The 24,505-nt window shown below is 41.3% G+C and overlaps 1 protein-coding gene across 8 annotated transcripts in view; it reads left to right on the plus strand.

Moving 5' to 3' along the window:
• Positions 1 to 24,505, plus strand: part of USP34 (ubiquitin specific peptidase 34) — a 234,077-nt gene that overhangs the window by 125,984 nt on the left and 83,588 nt on the right. For 5 of the 8 annotated variants that reach the window (XM_051838286.3, XM_051838326.3, XM_089326389.1 and 2 more), the window contains 8 exons: positions 3,088 to 3,170; positions 3,920 to 4,000; positions 10,886 to 10,926; positions 11,046 to 11,170; positions 12,109 to 12,261; positions 12,943 to 13,047; positions 14,747 to 14,802; positions 14,908 to 15,028. In XM_051838286.3, coding sequence (XP_051694246.1) covers positions 3,088 to 3,170; positions 3,920 to 4,000; positions 10,886 to 10,926; positions 11,046 to 11,170; positions 12,109 to 12,261; positions 12,943 to 13,047; positions 14,747 to 14,802; positions 14,908 to 15,028 — 765 coding nt within the window. The remainder of the gene's footprint in view (positions 1 to 3,087; positions 3,171 to 3,919; positions 4,001 to 10,885; positions 10,927 to 11,045; positions 11,171 to 12,108; positions 12,262 to 12,942; positions 13,048 to 14,746; positions 14,803 to 14,907; positions 15,029 to 24,505) is intronic. The other 3 variants (XR_016229347.1, XM_051838300.3, XM_070069080.2) reach the window with 1 other exon arrangement.

Consider the following 24,505-nt stretch of genomic DNA (forward strand, 5'->3'; position numbering starts at 1 on the left):
AAAGTAGATGCAGAGTCCGGCACTGTGGTATAGTGGATAAAGCCACCGCCTACAGTGCTGGCATTCCATATGGGTGCTGGTTCAAGCCCAGCTCTCTGCTATGGCCTGGGAAAGCAGCAGAAGATGGCCCAAGTCCTTGGGCCCCTGCACCCATGTGGGAGACCTGGAAGAAGTTCCTGGCTCCTGGCTTTGGATCGGCGCAGTTCCAGCTGTTGGGGCATTTGGGGCATGAACCAGTGGATGGAAGACCTCCTCCCCCCGCCTCTCTATAACTCTGCCTTTCAAATAAATAAATATTTTTTTAAAAGTATATGCAGTTACCTTCAAATTGAAAATGATTTCAGAATATATAGTCAAACCTTCCTCCCTATTCATGGGTTACTACCATTAATATCTATATGTTGCCTTTTCAGAGGTTTTTTTCTGTGCACATGCCAATATTTGTAGTTCAGAAAAGGTGCATATCATACATCACTCAGTGTATACATCCTTCTAAGTTCTTCTGAAGTGAAAATTTTTGGTGAATTAGTTCTGGAGACAAAATGATCTAATTTTGATACCATGCAGGTAATAAGGAAGAATACTAGTTGTTTAAGGCATTTATAATCATGCATTATTCCATTTTGGGGTTCCTTTCCTTTCCTTTCCTTCTTTCCTTCTTTCCTTCTTTCCTTCTTTCCTTCTTTCCTTCTTTCCTTCCTTCCTTCCTTCCTTCCTTCCTTCCTTCTTTCCTTCCTTCTTTCCTTCCTTCTTTCCTTCCTTCTTTCCTTCCTTCTTTCCTTCCTTCTTTCCTTCCTTCTTTCCTTCCTTCTTTCCTTCCTTCTTTCCTTCCTTCTTTCCTTCTTTCTTTCTTTCTTTCCTAGAAACCTTTGAGAGAGAGAAACAGACAGGTCTTCCTTCCGTTGCTTCACCCCCCAAATGGCCGCCACGGCCAAAGCTACGCTGACCAAAGCCAGGAGCCAGGTCCCTCCTCCTCATCTCCCATTCGGGCGCAAGGCCCAATCACTTGGGTAGTCCTCCACTGCCTTCCTGGGCCACAGCAAAGAGCTGGAGTGGAAGAAGAGCAACCAGGGCTAGAACCGACGCCCATGTGGGATGCCGGCACCACAGGCAGAGGATTAACCGAGTGAGCCATGGCGCCAGCCCTGTATATACAAATTTAGATTTTTTTTTTTTTTTTTTTTTTTTAATATTTACTAGAGAGGGAGAGACAGAGAGTGTCTTCCTTCTGCTGGTTCACTCACCAATTAGCTGTAGCAACCAGGGCTGGGCCAGGCTGAAGCCTGGAGCCAGGAGCTTCATCCAGGACTCCCACATGGGTACAGGGGCCCAAGAACTTGGGTAGTTCTCTAATGCTTTTCCAGGCACATTAGCAGGGAGTTGGATTGGAAATGGAGCAGCCAGGAGTGGAACTGTTGCCTAAATAGGCAGGCCATGGCTTTAGCCACTACACTACAGTGTCGGCCCCAGGTGTTTATTTTTAAGATGTATTTATTTTTTATTTGAAAGGTGGTATTATGGGTGCAGGGGAGGGTGGAGAACAGAGAGAGGGAAAGATCTGTCTTCCATCCACTGGTTCACTCCACAAATGGCTTCAGTGTACAAGGCTGGGCCAGGCTGAAGCCAGGTGCTTTATCTGGGTCTCCCCCTTGGTTGTCAGAAGCTCATGTACTTGGGCCGTCTTCAATTACTTTCCCAGGTTCATTAGCTGAGAGCTGGATTGGAAATGGAGCAACTAGGACTTGGACCAGCACCCATATGGAATGTTGGCATGGCAAATGGCAGCCTAATACGCTGAGCCACAGTACTGGTTCTCCATTTGTTTTCTTAATAGCCTTTTAGAAAGTTTATTTCAGTTTGTAGCCTAAACATTTGCTTTTTTGGCAGCTTTCTTGATTGTGCTGATACATGGTTAGCTGCTACTCTGCTTTTTCCTTGTTTAGTACATTGTGGAAAGGGTCTTTAGAAAGTTGGTGAAAAAATGTGGAATATTTAAAAAATTGGATTTCAGACTTTTACACCAAAATAAATTTAGTTGCATTTTTCCACTAGCATTTTGAAGTATCTGCGCATATATATACACACACACACACACACACACACACACATATGTGTTACAGGCTTTCTGCAGTTGTTTGCTCTGCTGCAGTAACTCTTAGGAGCAGTATCTTACAAGTATGTATCCTGAATGGTTTCAAACCTGTGGAAAGGGACTCAGATATTATATACTAATGAATTACTTTTGTTCAATTTTATGATAAAAACAGCTAGAACAGACAAGTTTTCATCAGCATCATGCAGTTTGAAACGTAGTCAGCTAATTTGCTTGAACCATAGGATTTTGAATCTAGAATACTTATATCCCTGTTATATTTTATATGTTTATTGAAAAGTGATGGAGGAATCTGCCACTGCTTTATTTTTATGTATTCTTAATCCAAAAGTCAAAAAGTTTTCTTCATTCCCCCCAAAATCACTGACATATGTAATATATAATATTTTTATGCCCAATTTAATATCAGATTCTATGGAACAAATATAAAGAATATTTTTGTATCTATTTTTAAATTTTCAGGATTTTCTTTGTAAAATTATTTTTTAGGATGTATGTATTTATTTGAAAGGTAGAGATGCAGAGAGGGAGAGAAAGTGACAGGGAAAGAGAAACCATTCTTCCACTGGTTCATTCTCCAAATGGCTGCCATGGCTAGGGCTGTGCCAAACCAAAGCCAGGAACCAGGTGCTTCATTTCGGTCTCCCACATGGATGCAGGGGCCCAAGTACTTGGATCATCTTCCTCTACTTTCCCAGGCACGGTAATAGAGAGCTGGATCAAAAGAGGAGCAGCTGGTCTTGAACTGGTGCCCAAATGGCCTGCTGGTAGAGCAACTCAACCCATTATGCCACAGTGCCAGCTCCAAAATTACTGTTCTTAAGTGTGGTTATACAATTCTGATTTTCTAATATTTGATGTTTTCACAGCATTTTATAAATAATATTTCTTAGGATATTCTTAAAGTAATTTGGAATTGTGGGTTAAAATGTGGTTGTTATTTAAAGATGTCTTTAAATGTTTTTTCTTTAAAGGTTTTTCTCGTTCTTGTGCAAGGAACCAGTTTAATTCAGCGACTTATGTCTGTTGCTTATACATATGATAATCTGGCCCCTAGGTATGTATTTTCTTTTTTTAATGTATGTATATATTGTAGTAAGAAAATTGTGTTTTAAAGCTTTGTTTTGGAAAAATTTTAAACAAAAATTAAGACATTAAAAGGAACCTACATATTTTCATCTAAATTTTTGTAGTGTCAACATTTTGCCAAATTTGTGAAGCATTCATGAACATAGGCTTTCTGTATGTATTATCTATCTTTTCAGACCAAAGACATCATCTTTTTTTTCTTTTAACCTTTATATTTTTATTTGAAAGGCAGAGTTAGAGAGGGAGAGGCAGAGAGATCTTCTGTCTGCTGATTCATTCCCTAAATGGCTGAAACAGCTGGAACTGGTTCAGTCTGGGGCCAGGAGCTTCTTCCTGGCCTCCTATGTGGATGCAGGGACCCAACACTTGAGCCATCTTCTGCTGCTTTCTAGGCATGTTAGTAGGAAGCTAGATTGGAAGTAGAGCAGCTGGGACTCAAACCGGCACCCAAATGAGATGTTAGCATCACAGACAGCAGCTTTACCACTACACCGCAGTGCCAGCCCCCAAATTTCTTCATTTAAAAAAAAAGTTATTTATTTGAAAGACCAAGTGACAGGCAGTATAAGAGATGTTCCATCTGTCTTTTTACCCCCTCAAATAACTACAGTTCTCGAGGCTGGGCCTAGCAGAATCCAGGAGTCTGGAATTTGATCCTGGTGTCTCATGTGGTGGCAGGAGCCCAAGTATTTAGCCTGTCATTTGCTACTTTTCCAGGTGTATTAGCAGGGAGCTGGACCAGAAGTGGAGCAGCTGGGAGTTGAATTGGAGCTCTGATACAGGATGCTGGTATCACAGGTGGTGGCTTAACTTGCTGCACCGCAATGCAGGCTATCAAAGCCATCATCTTAATAACTGGAGTAAAAATTTTCAAATTTACAACATTTAGTAGTGATACTAATACGTAGTCTTTATTCAAAGTGTTACGTTAATTGTCTTCGTAACAGTATTTTTCCTGGTCCAGGATCATGTATCTCATTTAGTTGCCATATATCTTCAGTTTCCTTCCATGAGAGACACTTTTTTTAAGATTAATTTATTAGAAAGATTGAGTGACAAAAAGATTTATTTGAAAGAGTTACAGAGTTAGAGAGGCCTTCCATCTACTGGTTCACTCCCCAGATGGCTGCAGCAGTTGGAGTTGTGCTGATCTTTTTCCAGGTCTCCTACATGGATGCAGGGGCCCAAGGACTTGAGCCATTTTGTACTACTTTCCCATGCCATAGCAGAGAGCTGGATCGGAAGTGGAGTAGCTGGGACTTGAACCTGCGTCTGTATGGGATGCCGGCATTGCAGGCAGCAGCTTTACCTGCTGTGCCACAGTGCTGGTATATAGGCCAGTGTTTTTTATTTATTTATTTATTTTTGACAGGCAGAGTTAGACAGTGAGAGAAAGAGACAGAGAGAAAGAGAAAGGTCTTCCTTTGCCGTTGGTTCACCCTCCAATGGCCGCTGCGGCAGGCACACTGCGGCAGGCACACTGCACTGATCCGAAGGAAGGAGCCAGGTGCTTCTCCTGGTGTCTCATGCGGGTACGGGGCCCAAGGACCTGGGCCATCCTCCACTACACTCCCAGGCCACAGCAAAGAGCTGGACTGGAAGAGGAGCAACCAGGACAGAATCCGGCGCCCCTACCGGGACTAGAACCCAGTGTGCCAGCGCCGCAAGGCGGAGGATTAGCATATTCAGCTGCGGTCCCGTATAGGCTAGTATTTATACAGTGTTTTTCAGTTTGGGTTTTCCTAATTTAGTGAATTTTTTTTTTCATTCAAGAGGTAGAAATGTGTGTGTGTGTGTGTGTGTGTGTGTGTGTGTAGAGAGAAAAAGAGCACATGTGCACTCCAACATGTAGGGTGTAGTGTTTTACACACAGAATGCCCAAAAGGGCCAGGCCTATGCTGGTCTGAAGCCCAGAGGTAAACACTGAATCCCTAGTATCCATGTGGGTGGCAGGGACTCAATTGCTTGAGCCACCACCTGCTGCCGTCCACAGTCTGCCCTGGCGGGAAACTGAAATTACAAGAACTGGAATCCAGAGCCAGCAATCAAACCCAGGCACTGTGATATGGGTTGTGGACATCTTAACCACTAGGTCAGACACCTGTCCCTAGTAATAATGTGTTGTCATTCCTAGTACATCCTGATGGTGTCAATTTGTACCATTAATGATGAAGTTAATTTTGATCATTTAATGTAGTTTCCTCCAGACTTATGTAAGTTTTCAGGTTTTTCTTCAGTTAATAAAATCGGTAGGAAGGTAAGTTTGCAGCTGTGTATATTAGCTGATCCCTGTCAAACTTTTATTCATTGGTTTTAGATTTCACTAATGATTGATGTCTGATTTAAATATTAATACAGGAGCCAGTATTACATCATGGTGGGCCAACCCACCATTTGTGACACCTGTGTTCCGTGATACGGTGCTACTCTGCTTCTCATCCAGCTTCCTGCTAATACATCTGGGAAAAGCACCAGATGTCCTAAGTACTTGAGACATTGGTGTGCATGTAGGAGACCAGGATAGAGTTTCTTCTGGTTCAGTGTGATGGAGCCCTGGCCTTTACAGATGGTCATTTGAGGAGTGAAGCAGAGGTTGGAAGATCTCTCTTTCTCCTCTTCATCTCTCTGCCTTCTGAATAAATAAATAAATCTTTAAAAAATTAATAATGTTTTCCAAAAAGTGGTTTTCTAACTCTTAGTATTCCCTTTGTATATATTAGTTGACATCCTATTTTTTTTTAAGATTTATTTATTGGAAAGGCAGAATCACAGAGAGGCAGAGGCAGAGATAGAGAGGTCTTCCATTCGCTGCTTCACTCCCCAGTTGGCTGCTACAGCAGAGGCTGCACCTATCTGAAGCCAGGAGCTTCCTCTGGGTCTCCCACCTGGGTGCAGGGCCTCAAGGACTTGGGCCATCTTCTACGGCTTTCCCAGGCCATAGCAGAGAGCTGGATCGAAAGAGGAGCAGCCGGGACTTGTACTGGTGCCCACATGGGATGCCTGCACTGCAGGTGGGCTTTACTCGCTATGCATCGCGCCAGCCCCAAACCTAAGCAACCATCCTATTATGCAGGAACCTTTTTGTCTTGCGCCCTGTTTAAGGATTTTTGTTAATTTGGATGCACGGATTTTTTTTTTCATTCAATATATTACAGTTCATTAATGTCATTATTCCTTCCATTCAGATTGAAACAGTTAGCAATTGAGAACATTTCAGGCTTGTCCATACATCCATTTGGCAGACTTCCATTATTTAAGACATTGGGGAATACTTTTTTTAAATGTCAGTACAATATCTGCTGAGCTCATCTTGTAGCTTTTCTGCCTTACTGCTGACATTAGCCACTTCTTTATGAAGTAATAATTTTTACTGGTGGAGAACGTTGAAAATGTGGGTGCTTAATATATTCATTGGCACTGGTATGTCATTACCTGGGACCCTCAGTGAACAGAGCCAGAAATACATATATAATAATATATGTGTGTTATATATATAATACATGGCTATATTTATAATAATATGGTTTCTTCAGACTTTACAAACTAAATAGAAAAAGGAAGAAAATTTTAGTTTCATATATAATATGTTCCCGCTTAGTTAAATTTGTACTATCTTAAGGGATTTTACTTATAGAAAAATTCAATAATTCAACTGTGGTAATCTAGAAACCCAAGTATGATAATTACTGAATAATACACAGGAACTTAACTGTTTGCCCAGTTATCAGGATGGAGAATGTCCAGCTTGTGGGCCAGTTAAGGCCCACAAAATCATTTGGTCTGGCCCTACTCAGGCAACCACAGGCAGGACTCTAAATTCAGTAAATCTGCAGCAGGCTAATTTTCAAGTTATTTTGTGTGGCCCATGAATGTTGTAAATATCAAATGGCTCTTGGCAGAGGAAGGAACTCCACCGCTGCCTTAAAATAGTCACATATATTGTGATACTTCTAAGATTCTGTAGGTATTATGGTGGGGTAACATCTGCCATTGTACACAGAAGACTTATGTTGCTTATGTAAATAAGTAAACTCAACTTCATTTCTATAGTGTTCATTACAGTCTTTGCAATATTAATTTGCCCCCCTCAATCCCTGCTAGTTTCTCGGGCCTTGTTCCTGCATCATAATCTTGTCGTAGGCCCTTCCCTTCCGTTCATATACTGCTAGGAAGTCAACCTGTGTTAATAAAAATGGTCTAATTGATACAGATTTGACAGGTAGATTAGAAGGTTGCTCTTGGTTCTTAAAATTAAATATATTATACGGACACAATACAAACTAAACCTGAAACATGGCCAAATGTTTGTTTGATGGGTTTTAACCTCTCAGGAACTCTTACTTCATATCATTAAACTGAGTGAGTCTTGCTTTTTGAGATTTTTTTTTTTTTTTTTTTTTTTGGACAGGCAGAGTTAGTGAGAGAGAGACAGAAAAAAAGGTCTTCTTTCCGTTGGTTCATCCCCCAAATGGCCGCTACAGCCGGTGCACTGCGCCTATCTGAAGCCAAGAGCCAGGTGTTTCCTCCTGGTCTCCCAAGTGAGCTGAGGTGCTGGCTGCTTTTTGAGAGGTAATTGTTATAGGCCGGCACCACGGCTCAATAGTCTAATTACTCCACCTGCGGCGCCGGCACCCCAGGTTCTAGTCGGGTGCCGGATTCAGTCCCGGTTGCTCCTCTTCCAGTCCAGCTCTCTGCTGTGGCCCGGGAGTGCAGTGGAGGATGGCCCAAGTGCTTGGGCCCTGCACCCGCAGGGGAGACCAGGAGAGGCACCTGGCTCCTGGCTTCGGATTGGTGCAGTGCGCCGGCTGCAATATGCCAGCTGTAGCGGCCACTTCGAGAGTGATCCAATGGCAAAGAAAGACCTTTCTCTCTGTCTCTCTCTCACTGTCCACTCTGCCTGTCAAAAAAAAAAAAAAGTAATTGTATGAAGTAGGTATGGTTGAGATTAGGGCTCCTTTATCTTCCTTTATTCCGTTCTTTCTCTTCCTTTCCCTCCCTTCCTCCCTCTCTCCCTTCTTTTCTGCCTGCCTGCCTTCCTTTCTTCCTGTCTCTTTATATTTCTTTCTTTGAAAGGCAGAGTTACAGGCAGAGGTAGATACAGAGGTCTTCTGTCCTCTGGTTACTCCCCCAGTGGCCACAATGGCTGGAGCTGGGCCAATTTGAAGATAGGAGCTTCTTCTGGTTCTAGCATGTGGGAGGACTTGGGCCATCTTCCACTGCTTTCCCATGCCATAGAAAGAGAGCTGGATTGGAAGTGGAGCAGCCGGGACTCTGGGTGCGTGTGTGGGATACTGGTACTATACAGGTGCCAGGCCACATTGCCGGCCCCTAGGACTCCTTACTAAAATAAGGTTTATTTCTAAGGCAAATAATCATTATGCATTGGTTTTCTTAAATTGTAGTCGCGTCTCACTAGGCTAATCCTCCGCCTGCGGCGCCTTCACCCTGGGTTCTAGTCCTGGTTGGGGGTGCTGGTTCTGTCCCGGTTGCTCCTCTTCCAGTCCAGCTCTCTGCTGTGGCCTGGGAGTCCAGTGGAGGATGGCCCAGATCCTTGGGCCCTGCACCCGCATGGGAGACCAGGAGGAAGCACCTGGCTCCTGGCTTCAGATCGGCACAGTGCGCTGGCCACAATACACCAGCTGTAGTGGCCACTTGGGGGTGATCCAATGGAAAAGGAAGACCTTTCTCTCTCTCTCTCTCACTGTCTAACTCTGGCTGTCAAAAAAAAAAAAAACAAAACAAAAAACTGTAGTCTTTCAATATATTTTTTCTTTAATTGAGGCAATAAATTTTCCATTTAACTTACAAAAATATCGTAAGGAAAAATGTTGGTGAAATAATATAAACTTTTCAGTTTTCTCTACTAGCTTATTTTTAAATACAGGAGGAGGATTAGCCAAGTGAGCCGCGGAGCCAGCCAGTATTAGTTACATTTATTTAAGACTTTTAAAGATATTTCTTGACAATAAGAAAAATTATTTTACTGTGCCCTAAAGTTTTACAGTTTAGTCTACACAGTATTTTTTAGGCTTCTTCTCATATATTTGTTTGTTGTTAGATGCGCCAGCCCTACTAATGTAATTTTAACCATTCCTTATAGAAAATGGCATGATAGATACAAAAGAAGGGCATTTTATGTCAACATTTTTATGGTATTAAAGTTTAGACTTTATACCATTAGAACCTGCAAAGTTGGTCTTTCTAATACATTCTTTTAATAAATGAATCATGGGCCCTTTTGGAGAGTTCACTTATGTTTTTTTAAAGATTTATTTATTTATTTGAAAGTCGGAGTTACGGAGAGAGAGAGAGAGAGAGGTGTCTTCCATCTGCTGGTCTGCTGGTTCACTCTCCAATTAGCCGCAACTGCTGGAGCTGCACCAATCCGAAGCCAGGAGCTTCTTCTGGGGCTCCCACAGGGGTGCAGGGGCCCAAAGACTTGGGCCATCTTCTACTGCTTTCCCAGGCCATAGCAGAGACCTGGATGGGAAGTCGGGCAGCAGCCAGGACTGGATCCGGTGCCTATATGGGATGCTGGCACTGCAAGCGGCAGCTTTATCCGCTACGCCACAGTGCTGGCCCCTAGAGTTCACTTATTTAAATTAATGTTATTATCAAATTTTGTTATGTTTGAAATAATTTGGCGTTTATTGTATCAAATTTCATGATTCTTTTGCTTTCATTTTGAAATGCACACTTTTTTTTTTTTTTTTTTTTTTGGACAGGCAGAGTTAGACAGAGAGAAAGGTCTTCCTTCCATTGGTTGCCTCCCCAAATGGCCACTATGGCCGGCACTGTGCCAATCCAAAGCCAGGAGCCAGATGCTTCCTCCTGGTCTCCCATGCGGGTGCAGGGCCCAAGGATCTGGGCCATCCTCCACCGCCTTCTGGGCCATAGCAGAGAGCTGGACTGGAAGAGGAGCAACCCAGACAGAACTGGCGCCCCAACCGGGACTAGAACCCAGTGTGTGGGCACCGCAGGCAGAGGATTAGCCTAGTGATCCACGGCACCAGCTGAAATGTACAGTCATTTTAATTGAGTGTAGTCACCATGCTGTGTAATAGATCTATCTGTAACTAACTAATTTGACTTGGTGTAGATACTTTAAGTAAATGATGAAGACCATAGAATAGATTAGTAGGTTACTTCAGAAGTTCACGGCAGGCTGGCGCTGCCGCTCAGTAGGCTAATCCTCTGCCTGCGGCGCCAGCGCACCGGGTTCTAGTCCCAGTCGGGGTGCCAGATTCTGTCCTGGTTGCCTCTCTTCCAGGCCAGCTCTCTGCTATGGCCCAGGAGTGCAGTGGATGATGGCCCAGCCCGGCGGCCGTTGGAGGGTGAACCAACGGCAAAGGAAGACCTTTCTCTCTGTCTCTCTCTCTCTTTCACTGTCCACTTCGCCTGTCAAAAAAAAAAAAAAAAAAAAAAAAAGGAAGTTCAGTGCAAAGTAAAATTAAGAGATGTTTGTTTTAATGCGTAAATTTTTTAAAATTCATGCATAGTTCTTCTGTAGTATGCATTTTCCAGAATGTTTTGAAACCTTATATGTAGCTTTGTTACCTGTTTTTAAGAGAGAAGTTATAATTGTTAAGGCATATGTGGTGATAAATTCAGTTGTTTTTTAAATTTTTTTTGAAAAATTTTTTGCTGAATTTAATCAGTGGTGTTTTATTTGTACTTTTACAGAGTTTTGAAAGCTCAGTCTGATCACAGGTCTAGACATGAAGGTAAGTGTTTCATAAAGTCAATTTTTAATAAACATATCAAATATATGTGTAGATAATGAGCATTGTATTGCCTTTTTTTAGTATAATCTCTTAATGTCATGCTTATTATTTTTCTTTAGTGTCACATTATTCAATGTGGCTCTTGGTGAGTTGGGCACATTGCTGTTCTTTGGTGAAATCTAGCCTTGCTGATAGTGATCATTTACAAGATTGGCTAAAGAAATTGACTCTCCTTATACCTGAGGTAAGAAAGATCGAAGTTGAAATGTAATATGCTTCACATGTTTCAGATTATTGGCATTGATAATAACAAAAGAACTAAAAGAAACAAATATGTGCGATTCCATAAAGAAACCACAGTTTAATTCTTTAAAGTCTAGTGTTTTTTGACTTGTGAACATTACAGAAATTTGAATGTTACATATTCTGTAGCATTCGTGTTTGTCTTTCTGAAATGCTTAGCGAGTGATTATTTTGCTTTTAACTTTTTGTTCCCAGTGGGTTGGAAGGGTTGAGCATTTATTTTGTTCATTGTGTTTTAGAAAAGTTCTGCTACTTTTTCTATTTAACTACAAATAGAGGCAAGAGAGACTAAAAATAAATAAGCCAAATATATTTTGCTTCCCATGTTGATACTGAGGCCAGTATGATTTTCAGTAGGCACATCTTCATTTTGTTCACACATATTCCCAGGTGAAATAGCCTAAATTCATGCTGACATACTTATCTTGCAAAGTCACATGTTGAATGCTCTATATGTTCTGGCTCTGTACCAGGTAACCTTTGTAATAGTTGAGCAATTCCCTTTGATTCAGTAAAGTGATCTGATTAAGTTCTTCCTAAGTCGTTTATACTTCTGACAGTATTTTATCCTGTCAAGTACTTGAACAGTTAATAATATCCTCCTTTCTATCCCTATTGTTTCTGTTTGTTGTTGTGTTTATTTGGTTTTGGATTTATTTTTATGGCTAGAATTAGGAATTGCCAAGCAAAATTTATGTATCAGTGCATGCATTGAAGTTCTTCATTTGATCATATTGTTTTACATTTTTGTGTATATGATTAAAGCGTTATTATAAAAATATGTTAGTGAAGAATTCACCCAGTTATTTCTGGTTGCATATTAACATTATTTTTTTAATACAAATTCAGACTATCTCTGGAACTTGTTTTTTCATTTAGACTGCCGTTCGCCATGAATCTTGCAATGGTCTCTATAAGTTATCTCTGTCAGGCCTAGATGGAGGAGACTCAATCCATCGCTCTTTTCTGCTTCTGGCTGCCTCAACATTGTTGAAATTTCTTCCTGATGCTCAAGCACTCAAACCTATCAGGGTAAGATTTTACTGTGTTTAGGTATGATTTCTGTGTTGATAATTTCTGTTACCTCAAGTTTATCACTGTACTCATATATATCATTGTAGTATTTTTGAGTACTCAGTTACTGTATATAGTATTTACCAAGAAGAAGATAGGAAGTATATAGTATTTAAAGTAACAGCTTTGTGACACAGTGTTCATGCTAAAACTAGTAGGAGAAGTTGTCTGTTTTGATTTTAGCTATTTAGACTCCTTTGGTTGGTCTGTTTTGGCGATGACATTTGTTCTTAATGGGTTCTGGACCCTTTGATAAATTGAATGACAGAAACATCATAAAATGTAACTCCTTGTCCATTCAGTATTTTTTAGCCTTACGGTGTTCTGAGATTTTATTTTCTTTACTGCCCAAGTATTTACACAAATCTTGTTACACGTTATAAATTTCAGAGCCCATTTATAGAAAAAGTTCAATTCTAAAACTAAGATACATTATAGGATTTATATTTTCTTCCATCTTCCTTTCTTAAGTGTGAGTAATTTGAGACTGATGTTTTCTTAAGAGTTCTCATGTCAATCATTAACAGACACCTGGATTTTTGAATACTATCTATAGGGATTGATTGATTTCATAAAGCAAATAATTTTCAAAATATAAATTTTTTTAAATGTTTTTACAATGTATAATTTTTTTAATAGACAGATGACTATGAGGAGGAACCAATGTTAAAACCTGGATGTAAAGAGTATTTTTGGTTGTTATGCAAATTAGTAGACAACATTCATATAAAGGATGCTAGTCAGGTATGTTCTAAAAATTATACAACTTGTTAATAGATGTGAATAATACACTTGTATGTTCATGACTTTATTGATCCTTATTTTTAAGGGAATTTTTCTACTGTATACCTAATTGGTACTGTCATAAATTTTCAATTATTTGTACCTTTCTGTTTTCTAATTCCTTTCTTGTGTTCACTTTGATCTTAGTTGAAACATCTGGTACCTATAAGTAGTTGCTCATCTCTTCTGAGTAAGATTTTTTGTTTGAAAATCTTATATGGGAAATGAAAATTTGATTTTAGATTTAAATATATAGCTCTTTGTAGTAAGTATGGATATGGAGTCCTGAATCTGTAAAATATGAGTTAAATAGAAGTTATTTTATGCTAAAGAAATATTGTCAGGCACCAACGTTGTGGTACTGTAGGTTAAGCTGCTGCTTGGAATGCTGGCATCCCATATGAACACCCATGTGAGGCACAGCTGCTGGACTTCTGATCCAGCTCCATGCTAATATACTTGGAAAAGCAACAACAGATGGCCCAAGTGTTTGGGCCCCTGTACCCATGCAGGAGACTCAGGAGTTCAAGCACCTGGCTTTGAACTGGACTAACATCAGCTAGTGCTACAATCTGGGTAGTGAATTAGTGGATGGTATATCTCTCTCCCTCTCTGTAACTCTTCTTTTCAAATAAATAAGGAAACATTCTCAGTTTTTGGTGATCCAATGTATTTATACTAGATTAATATGAATTTCCATTAAACCAAAACAATTTGAAAGACAAACTTCATAAATACTTGTTTTTTCCCCATTTATCAATTTAGTCAAGCTAAAATACATCCAAGATAATTCAGAAGAAATGAGCAACACATGAAGTTCAATATTTAAGAAACATTTCTCTTTATTTTTTTCATGTATTCAAATAAAAGTGCAGTATATACAATTACATTGAAGAATCCTATAGTGTTTGTACTTTCTACTTTCTAGTTTACACTTGAATTCCTAAAATATTCTTTTAATTTGAGGAAAATTAGTAAAATGTTGAAAACACTTCACTTATTTTACGTTATTGATAAGATACTGACTTTTAATTCTGTTTTTGCCCATTTAAGGAGATCTTTATTGCTCATCCTACATAGCGATAGATTTTATTTAAGAATACCTTGGACTACGTTCTATTTTGTGGAGTCTCTATTAATTTTGTTGCCATTTTAATGAGAATTAAAGCTTTCAGAAATTGTAGATTTTAGTTTATTGTTAAAGCCTAGTTTAAAGGTGGTTTTAAAAGCATATTTTGTGGGAGGGAGGTTATGAGGGGAAAAGCCGCTATAATCCAAAAGTTGTAGTTTGTAAATTAATATTTATTAAATAAAAGTTTAAAAAATCATATTTTAGTGAATTCTGTGTGAATTATATTTGAAAAAAAATTTTTTAAAAACTGTCTTCTCAGATTACTTTGACTATCATAATTTATTAATGACTTTTTTTGGACTGTCACATTTAAAACTATAATTTTATTTATTGAAATATGTAAGACCAGATATATATACACACAGACATATATATATTAATTGGAATATGTAAAACTATGTATGTTAAATCAGTTTTCAGAGACTAAGCCCTTGTTATCTATGAAGAATATTTTTGTTGTTGTTTTAATAATCTGTATATTACTAAATTTATTCTTTATTTGACTTTGGTGTTTTCTTTTGTATTAAGACAACGCTCCTTGACTTAGATGCTTTGGCAAGACATTTGGCTGACTGTATTCGAAGGTAAAATTTGATGTGAAATTTGACATTTGTGTAGTTGAGTAAAGATGAAGGACATAATTATATGAATTACTGTCTTACTTGTATTTTATTTATTTATTTTTATAGTAGAGAGATCCTTGATCATCAAGACGGTAATACAGAAGATGATGGGCTTACAGGACTCCTAAGGCTTGCAACAAGTGTTATTAAACACAAACCTCCATTCAAATTTTCAAGGGAAGGACAGGTATGTGTTAAGGTATCCAGATAGCTATATGAAATACAACTAAAATGTTATTATTGCATTGTGTGTGGAATTTTCTTAAGTTTTAAAAACATACGGTTATAAATTTTGCCAAAACTTACCACTCCAGGAAAAGTGAACTTTTACTAAATCCTGTAAATATAAAACTTGGGTCTGCTTTTAGAATGTGAAAGCAAATTTTTATTTTTCTGACAGTATCTGTTTAAAAAAATCACTGCTTTGCTGGTAGTATTTCTATAAGATGGAATGTTTCAAATTAATACCATATTGTTAATTAATATCCTGACATAAACAATGGAATTAATATATAGTCCTTTTTATATAGTACTTGTTCCTTTTTTTTTAAGATTTATTTATTTATTTGAAAGGCAGAGTTACAGAGAGGCAGAGAGAGAGAGAGAGAGAGAGAGAGAGAGAGGTCTTCCTCTGCTAGTTCACTCTTCAAATGACCACAACAGCCAGAGCTGGACTGATCCAAAACCAGGAGCCAAGAGCTTCTTCCGGGTCTCCCACGCAGGTTCAGGGGCCCAAGGGCTTGGACCATCTTCTACTGCTTTCCCAGGCCACAGCAGAGAGCTGGATCAGAAGAGGAGCAGCCGGGACTAGAATCGGCGCCTATATGGGATGCTGGTGCTTTGGGCCAGGGCGTTAACCCACTGGGCCACAGCGCTCCCCCGAGGTTTGTTTGTTTATTTGAAAGGCAGTGTTACCGAGTGGGAGAGAGCGCTTTCATCTGCTGGTTCACTCCTGAAATGACCTTAATGGCCAGGGCTGGATTAGACAAAAGCTGAGTGTCTGGAATTATATTCACATCTCCCATGCGTGTACAGGGGCCCAAGGACCTGGCCCATCCTCTGCTGCTATCCAAGGTTCATTAATAGGGAACAGCCGGGACTTGAACTGGTGCTCATAAAGGATGCTGGTTTTACAGGCAGTTGTTTAATCTGCTGATCCACAAAGCTGGCACTTACTCAAATAGAACTTTTAGAATTTTTCTTCTAGAATTTACCTTAGTGCAGGAGTCACTGAAATTTTCTGTAGAGAGCCTTATAGTAAGTTTTTTAGGTTTTATAGGTTTGTAACAGTCTCTGCCACCAACTTCACCACAACTGTTATTACTTCTTTCTTCCCTCCTCCTTCCTCAATTCCTGATTTCTTCTTTTTCCCCTTTGAAAATATAGACACTGTTCTTTAATACCCTGCCTATTATCTAATAAAAGATTTGTTGAATGAATGGATGATTGAAGTATCACGTCTGACACTTTGAAATTTTAAATTTTATTTCCTTGAGAGGCAGAGAGTTAGTTCACATACACTGCTATCTGCTGACTGGTTCCTCCTTGGTGCCTGCAATGGCTGGACTGGGCCAAGCCAAAGCCAGGAGTCAGGAACTCAGTCCAGGTCTCCCACATGGGTGACAGGTACCAGTAATTAGAGCCATCATCACTGCCTTCTAGGATGTGCACTAGTAGGAAACTGAAGTTAGAACCTGGAATCTGATATTGAACCCAGGTACTCCAGTATGGAACCAAAGAAGTGTTAACCACTAGAATGAATACCTGCTCCTGATTCTTGAACTGAAAATTGAGTAGTGCATCTGTTGTAATGATTGAGAACCTGCTTTATCTACAATTTTCCACAATTTGTATGTACCTTCACAAATAATAGCTGCTCATGATATTTGTAATTCACAGGAGAAAATAAGAGCTCTTTAAGAGATATCCTCAGGGATTACACTGACATGATTAGGAAAAACTTTGAATAAGGTACTACATTTGTAATGGGTAGTTTTTCTTAGGTGGAAAAGTAAAGGAAACCATAGCATTTAAGGAAAGAATGTGAGTAAAAATTAAGTCATAGGAAAGCACTCAGTTTGTGCAGGAAATTGAGTGATTCAATTTGGCTTGAGAAAATTTGGGAGGTAAATTTGGGAACCTATGAATCCAGATGTTGAGCACTGGAAATTATTTTTCTTTGTAAAAATATTGCTGTCTATGTTTAGGCTGCTGTAAACTAGATAGCTTATGAACAGAAAGATTTTTCTTTTTTAAAGATTTAATTATTTTATTTGAAAGGCAGAGGCAGAGAAAAACAGACAGAGGGAGACAGAGACAGGTCTTCTGTCTGCTGGTTCACTCCCCCGATGGACACAATGCTGTAGCTGAGCCAATCCGAGGCCAGGAGCCAGGAGTTTCCTCCGGGTCTGCCACACAGGTGCAGGGACCCAAATACTTGGGCCATCTTTTACTGCTTTCACAGGCCATAGCAGGGAGCTGGATCAGAAGAGGAGCATCCGGGACTGGAACCGGCACCCAAATGGGATGCTCACTGCAGGTGGCGTCTTTACCTGTTACAGCACAGTGCTGGCCCCTGGGAAGATATTCTTACAATTTAGAGGTTGAGAAATACAAGATTAAAGTCTTTAATGGGCGTTAATCTCATTCTTGAGGCACAGCCCTCATGACCTAATTACCTCCCAAAGGCTTCAGTTACCAATACCATCATGTTAGTGCTTAGATTTTAGTGTATGAAATTTGGGGGCCAAAAACATTGTGATAGTTAAACTTTGGTAAGTTTTTTGATGAAATAGTGTCAGGAATGTGCCTTAGCAAAATTAGTGTGGTAAGAGATGGAAAAGCAATAGAGTACATTGATCTTTGAACTAGAATTGTTTACGGATTCCTTCCAGGTTGTTGAGTTAATCTAGGTATCTTTTCATGGATTTTTTTTTTCCCCCAGATTGATTTATTTAGGGAGAGAGAGAGAAAAGAGATCTTCTGTTTGCTGGTACACTCCCCAAATGGCGCAGCATCCGGTTCTTGAGTATATGTGGCAGGAGCTCAAATACCCTGGCCATCTTGTGCTCATTTCTCAAGTGCATTAGAAAGGAACTGGATTGGAAGTGGAGCAGCTGGGACTTAACCCAGTAATCATGTGGAATGACAGTTTTGCAGGCTGCAGCTTAACTGCCCCTACCCCATTTTAAATTTCTAAATTTTTCAAGTTTAACTATTTATAAATTACATATATCCAGGGTTTTTGGAAACTTTTTAAAGATTCATTTATTAATTTGCAAGTCAGTTACACAGAGAGAAGAGAGTCAGAGAGAGAGAGGTCTTCCATCCAATGGTTCACTCCCCTATTGGCCGCAACGGTTGGAGCTGCACCAATCTGAAGCCAGGAGTCAGGAGCTTCCTCTGGTTCTCCCATGTTGTTGCAGGGACCCAAGGACTCAGGCCATCTTCTGCTGCTTTCCCAGGCCATAGCAGAGTGCCTGGTTGGAAGTGGAGCAGCCTGGCCTCTAACCGGCGCCCATATGGGATGCCGATGCTTCAGGCCAGGGCATTAACCCACTGCGCCACAGCACTGGCCCCTGAAACTGTTATTTTGAAAGGTAAAATTATGTTGCTCTTTTAAGTTAAATAATGAAATCTAAGTGCTGTCACAATTTTTTATTTGTCACCGTCATTTTCTTTTCTCTTTTTTTTTTTTCCAAAGATTTATTTTATTTGAAAGGCAGAGTTACACAGAGGGAGAGGGAGATACAAAGAGAGAAATCTTCATCCACTGGTTCATTCCTAAAGTGGCTGCACCAGGCTGATGCTAGGAGCCAGGAACTTCATCTGGGTCTCCCACGTAGGAGAGAAGTAGGGACCCAATCACTTGGGCCATCCTCTGCTGCTTTCTAAGGTGCATTAGCAGAGAGCTGGATCAGAAGTAGAGCAGGTGGAAGTTGAACCGGTGCCCATACGGGATGACAGCATTGCAGGCGGCAGCTTTATCCCCCAGGCCAAGCACCAGCCCCTTATCACCATCATTTTAAATATAAAAACGCTTTTTCCTGAAATTTTACTTTGCTACATTGTTTTCTTTTTCTTTAAGAGTTGTTTGTTCATTTTAAAGTCAGAGTTACAGAGGGAGAAGTAGAGGCAGAGAAAGAGAGGACTTCAATCCACTGGTTCACTTCCCTATTGGCTGCAACGGTTGGAGCTGGGCTGATATGAAGCCAGGAGCTTCTTCCAGGTCTCCCATGCAGGTGCAGAGGCCCAAGGGATTGGGTCATCTTCCACCGCTTTTCCAGGCCATAGCAGAAAGCTGGATTGGAAGTGGAGCAGCCAGGTCTCGAACCACACATATGGGATGCAGGCACTGCAGGCAGCGGCTTTACCCTCCAAGCCACAGCACCAGCCTCTGCTACATTGTCTTTTTTTTTTTTTTTTTTTTCTTTTTTTTTTTTTTGACAGGTAGAGTGGACAGTGAGAGAGAGAGACAGAGAGAAAGGTCTTCCTTTGCCGTTGGTTCACCCTCCAATGGCCGCCGCGGCCGGCGCACCGCGCTGATCCGATGGCAGGAGCCAGGAGCCAGGTACTTCTCCTGGTCTCCCATGGGGTGCAGGGCCCAAGGACTTGGGCCATCCTCCACTGCACTCCCTGGCCACAGCAGAGAGCTGGCCTGGAAGAGGGGCAACCGGGACAGAATCCGGCGCCCCGACCGGGACTAGAACCCGGTATGCCGGCGCCACTAGGCGGAAGATTAGCCTATTGAGCCGCGGCGCTGGCCTACATTGTCTTAATACCCTCATAATATTTCTTTTTGACTCTTTCACAGCATATTATTGAAATGTATTTTTTTTATTCTTTTATTTTTTGACAGGTAGAGTGGACAGTGAGAGAGAGAGAGAGAGAGAAAGGTCTTCCTTTTCTTTCACTGTCCACTCTGCCTGTCAAAAAATTAAAAAAAAAAAAAAGAGAGAAAGGTCTTCCTTTGCCGTTGGTTCATCCCCCAATGGCTGCTGCAGCCGCGCATCGCGCTGATCTGAATCCAGGAGCCACGTGTTTCTCCTGGTCTCCCATGCGGGTGCAGAGCCCAAGCTCCTGGGCCATCCTCCACTGCACTCCTGGGTCACAGCAGAGAGCTGGACTGGAAGAGGAGCAACTGGTACAGAATCCGGCACCCTGACCGGGACTATCTCCTGGTGTGCCAGCGCCGCAGGCAGGGAGGATTAGCATATTGAGCCACGGCGCCAGCCGAAATGTATTTCTCTTAAACTTTTTTTATTTTGCACTTGAATTTCTGTGCAATAAAAATACGTAAATTTATAAAATATGCTTTACTGTGGTCACGTGATATTGTCTTAAATTTCTCATATTTAGTTATGGTTACATTGATTATTTCGACAGAACATTGCAAGCACCATAAAGATTTTGGTTTGGTGGCCGGCGCCATGGCTCACTTGGATAGTCTTCCGCCTGCAGCGCTGGTATCCCATATGGGTGCCGGGTTCTAGTCCCAGTTGCTCCTCTTCCGATCCAGCTCTCTGCTGTGACCTGTGGAGGATGGCCCAAGTCCATGGGCCCCTGCCCATGGAAAGCACCAGGAGGAAGCACCTGGCTTCTGGCTTTGGATTGGCGTAGCTCCAGCTGTGGCGGCCATTTGGGGAATGAACCAACGGAGGGAAGACCTTTCTCACTGTCTAACTCTTAAAAAAAAAGAAAGATACTTCAGAGTTTGCCAAATTAGTATGAAATATTAAAATGAAACCATTGAAAATGTATGCATTAATGAGAAGGATTTGTCTTACCTAGTTTTGGGTGACTCTTATTAAGCTAAGTGACAGTGTTCATTAATCCTCTTCTTGCCTTGTTTGTATCGATTCAGATTCTGAGAAACCTTGTTTATATAACATTTACAAATCGGACTGGACATAGTTTTGTTTTCTCAAGTTACAGAAGTTAAAAAAAAATACAGGATTGGGACTGGTGCTTGGCACAATGGGTTAAAGTCCTGGCCTGAAGTGCCAGCATCCCAAATGGGCACAGGTTTGAGTCCCAGCTTCTCCTCTTCCGATCCAGCTCTCTGCTATGGCCTGTGAAAGCAGTATAAGATGGCTCAAGTCCTTGTGTCCCTGCACCCATGTGGGAGACCCGGAGAAGCTCCTGGCTTTGGGTCAGTGCAGCTATGGTTGTTTTGGCCATGTCGGGGAGTGAACCAGTGGATGGAAGACCCCTCTCTCTGTCTCTATCTCTCTATCTAACTCTTTCAAATAAATAAAAAATATATATATAAAGGATTAAGTTATTAGCATATTTGTTGTCTGATCAGGGCTATTCTTTGGCCTTTGGGAGGTGTTTATAGTTTCATGCCCTTTAAGAGTGCTATAGAGAGCCAGACCCTCACTCCTTGGATGACAAGAGGACACAGAGAAGGTACAATCTATAAACTTAAAGGTGAACTCCCGTCAGTCAAGGTGTCTAGTCTTATGTTTTCTAACCTCTATAACCATCATAAACAAAGCACCTTCCATTCAAGAATGCTTTTTAGTTCTCTGAACTTCTTTATAATTACATGTCAAAAAATAGTTCTATGACCTATCATTAAAATTTTTTAATTTTCTCTTAGCAGCAGTTTGAGCACATTGTATTATTTAGTTTCAAATGATTTTAACATGATTCATCAAGTGGGTATGTTTACATACATATCTTTTTTTTTTTAAGGATTCAGTTATTTCAAAGACAGACTTAGAGTGAAAGAGTCAGAGGGGTCTTCCATCTGCTGATTAACTCTCCAAATGGCTTTAACATCTGGGACTGGGCCAGGCCAGAGCCAGAAACTAGAAGCTTGGTCCAGGTTTCCCACAGCAATGACAGGGGCCCGTGTCCTTTAGGCATCTTATGCTGGTTTTCCAGGCACATTAGTATGAAGCTGGATTAGAGTAGCTGGAACATGAACTGGCGCCCATAGGTGATGCCAGTGTTGCAGGAGGTGTCTTAATCTGCTACACTTTTTCGTTAGCTTATATATATATTATTCTTAAGAGACAACTGCAAAAAAAAAAAAAAAAAGACAACTGCTTTCCTGATGAACTAAAATGGTAAACTAATTTATTGTTCATTTTAGTATGCTCTTACCAACCTAGTATTCCTAGTAAAATGTTTTTATCACAGGCTATAAATATATTTTCATCAAAATATTGAAGTTACAGGTGTTGAATTCATTTAGTTTCTAGATCTAAACTGCTTGTCAAAGGTAGTTCATTTTTAATTTAGTAGCCATTTCATTATATTTGAATGAGTTTGGCTTTATTTTCCTTTTCAAGTAAATGCGTTGTTTTGTGTTTGCATGGAAATAATTTTAATTCTGAATTCTAAAATAATGTTTTCAGTGGGTCACCTCTATGAAATAAACCCTTTAATTTTCCAGATTTCTTGACTGAATAAAGTTTTCTTTGCAAACTCAAAATTATGCACATTCTTTAATACTAGTAAAATGGAAGAGGAAAAATACTTAGGTATCTTTTAGAGTGTGTGTGTGTGTGTGTGTGTGTGTGTTTGTCTTGAGTTTCCAAGACTACCTCCCAGTTTTGATGATTTACTAGGACAAACAGGCTTACCTTATAGTTGTATTCATGGCTAAGATTTATGAAAGCAGAATGACTCAGGAAAATTAAGGAAAAGAGATTTATGGGACAAAGTCTGGAGAGAACTAGCTTCAGGCTTTCAAAGAGATTTCTTCCAGTGGCATTGCACAGGACATGATTAATTTCCCTAGCCAAGAGTTTGGCCACATTTGTGAAGTTGTACCTACAAAGGGAGCAGTCTTGAGTCTAGTAGTGTGGATTTTTTTCATGGTTTGTATTATATAGGCATATGATATTGCATAACTGACCACAGTCTCCGAAGCTCCAAGCTTTAGAGGAAACAAGCGTTCAGCATAAACTATATATACTTAGGTGCAGTGAGCCTTTTTTATCACTGTGGGAAAGATTTATGCCAGGGTAGGGAACTGCTTAGTACTTAAGTTCCCACAGTGTAGCCACGGACCAGCCTTACATTCCAGCCTTTTTAAAGGTAATGAAGAGAGGCCGGCGCCGTGGCTCACTAGGCTAATCCTCCGCCTTGCGGCGCCGGCACACCGGGTTCTAGTCCCGGTCGGGGCACCGGATTCTGTCCTGGTTGCCCCTCTTCCAGGCCAGCTCTCTGCTGTGGCCAGGGAGTGCAGTGGAGGATGGCCCAAGTCCTTGGGCCCTGCACCCATTGGAAGACCAGGATAAGTACCTGGCTCCTGCCTTCGGATCAGCGCAGTGCGCCGGCCACAGCATGCCGGCCGCGGCGGCCATTGGAGGGTGAACCAACGGCAAAAGGAAGACCTTTCTCTCTGTCTCTCTCTCTCACTATCCACTCTGCCTGTCAAAAAAAAAAAAAAAAAAAAAAAAGTAATGAAGAGGAGTTTGGGAAGATGGCGGAATAGGGAGGGAGCACACCGATGGTCCGGGAAGGGAAGGTCCAAAGAGGGGTGAGAATTTGTAGTTTTGGGGAAAGGGAAGCCCTTCTGGAACTGGGGAGACAGGGTGGGCCTGCGAGGAGGACGCGGAAGCCTGAAGTGCAGGACGCCAGCAGGAGTGTGTATGCACCAGCGCTGGAAGTCAAGGTGATACAGGGCGCTCGCCCAGCACCGCTGCAACAGGTGTCGCCTCCCCACCCCCAACCCACCCTGGGATGGACACTGAGACACGCACGACTGAAAGGGGGAGGAAATCGAAAACGGAACAGAGTGAGTAGCACCTGCAGAAAGAGTGCGCGATTCAGAGGGACTAATTGAGGGACTAAACAAGCCAGGATCCCTTGGTGCCTCCACCCTCCCCCAAGTCGGAGCTGCAGCAGGCGGGAAGCAGCCATCTTGTGTGTGTTTACATTTGGGCTTAACGGAGAACTGCCTCTGCCTCTGCACTAACCTTCGGAGGCAGCGCCCAAAGGTGGAGTGGAGCGACACGACACTCGTGCAGGGGCGGGCAGCGAGGGAGGGCAGTTCAAAGCCCTGATACCAGTCTACTCAAGTTACCAGAAAAAAAAATTTGAATAGCGCCCGTGGGAAGAGGGCAGGATCCAGGGGGACGAACTGAGGGATCAAAAATGCCAGGATCCTTAGGAGCTGCCCAACCCACAATCAGAGCTACAGTGGGCAGAGTGCAGCCATCCTGTTTGTTTACATTCAGGCTTAAAGGGGGCTGGCCTCTGCTCCAAAACAGGAAGCAGCAGGGGCGGAGTCCAAAGGTGGTCTGGAGCTACTTGACACTCTTCACAAAGGAGGTGCAGTGAGAGAGTGGCTGACCAACGAACCCCAGGCACAGACACATAAGGGTGAACATAGGAACAAGGAAACCAGCCCCCAAGGGGCAGAGATTGGCACCTCAAAGCCCTGACACCAGCCCACTCAAGTTACAAAAATAAATAAATAAATAAGTAAAAAATAAACAAACTCACTCTGGAAGGCAGAGCAGCCTGCTTACACTGGATATTGATACAGACTCACAGCAGCCTATAGCAGAGGGAAATCAACCTGAAAAACCACCCAGATGGAATGCCAAAAAACAAAAAGCCACAATAAGAATATAGAAGAACACATAAACTCGCCAATGGAGCAGGCCAAACCAACCATTACAGAGGCTGAAGAAGAAGAATT

Source organism: Oryctolagus cuniculus, chromosome 2 (assembly GCF_051225735.1).
Source record: "Oryctolagus cuniculus isolate XC-2025 breed Fujian yellow rabbit chromosome 2, ASM5122573v1, whole genome shotgun sequence".
NCBI classification, from domain to species: Eukaryota; Metazoa; Chordata; class Mammalia; order Lagomorpha; family Leporidae; genus Oryctolagus; species Oryctolagus cuniculus.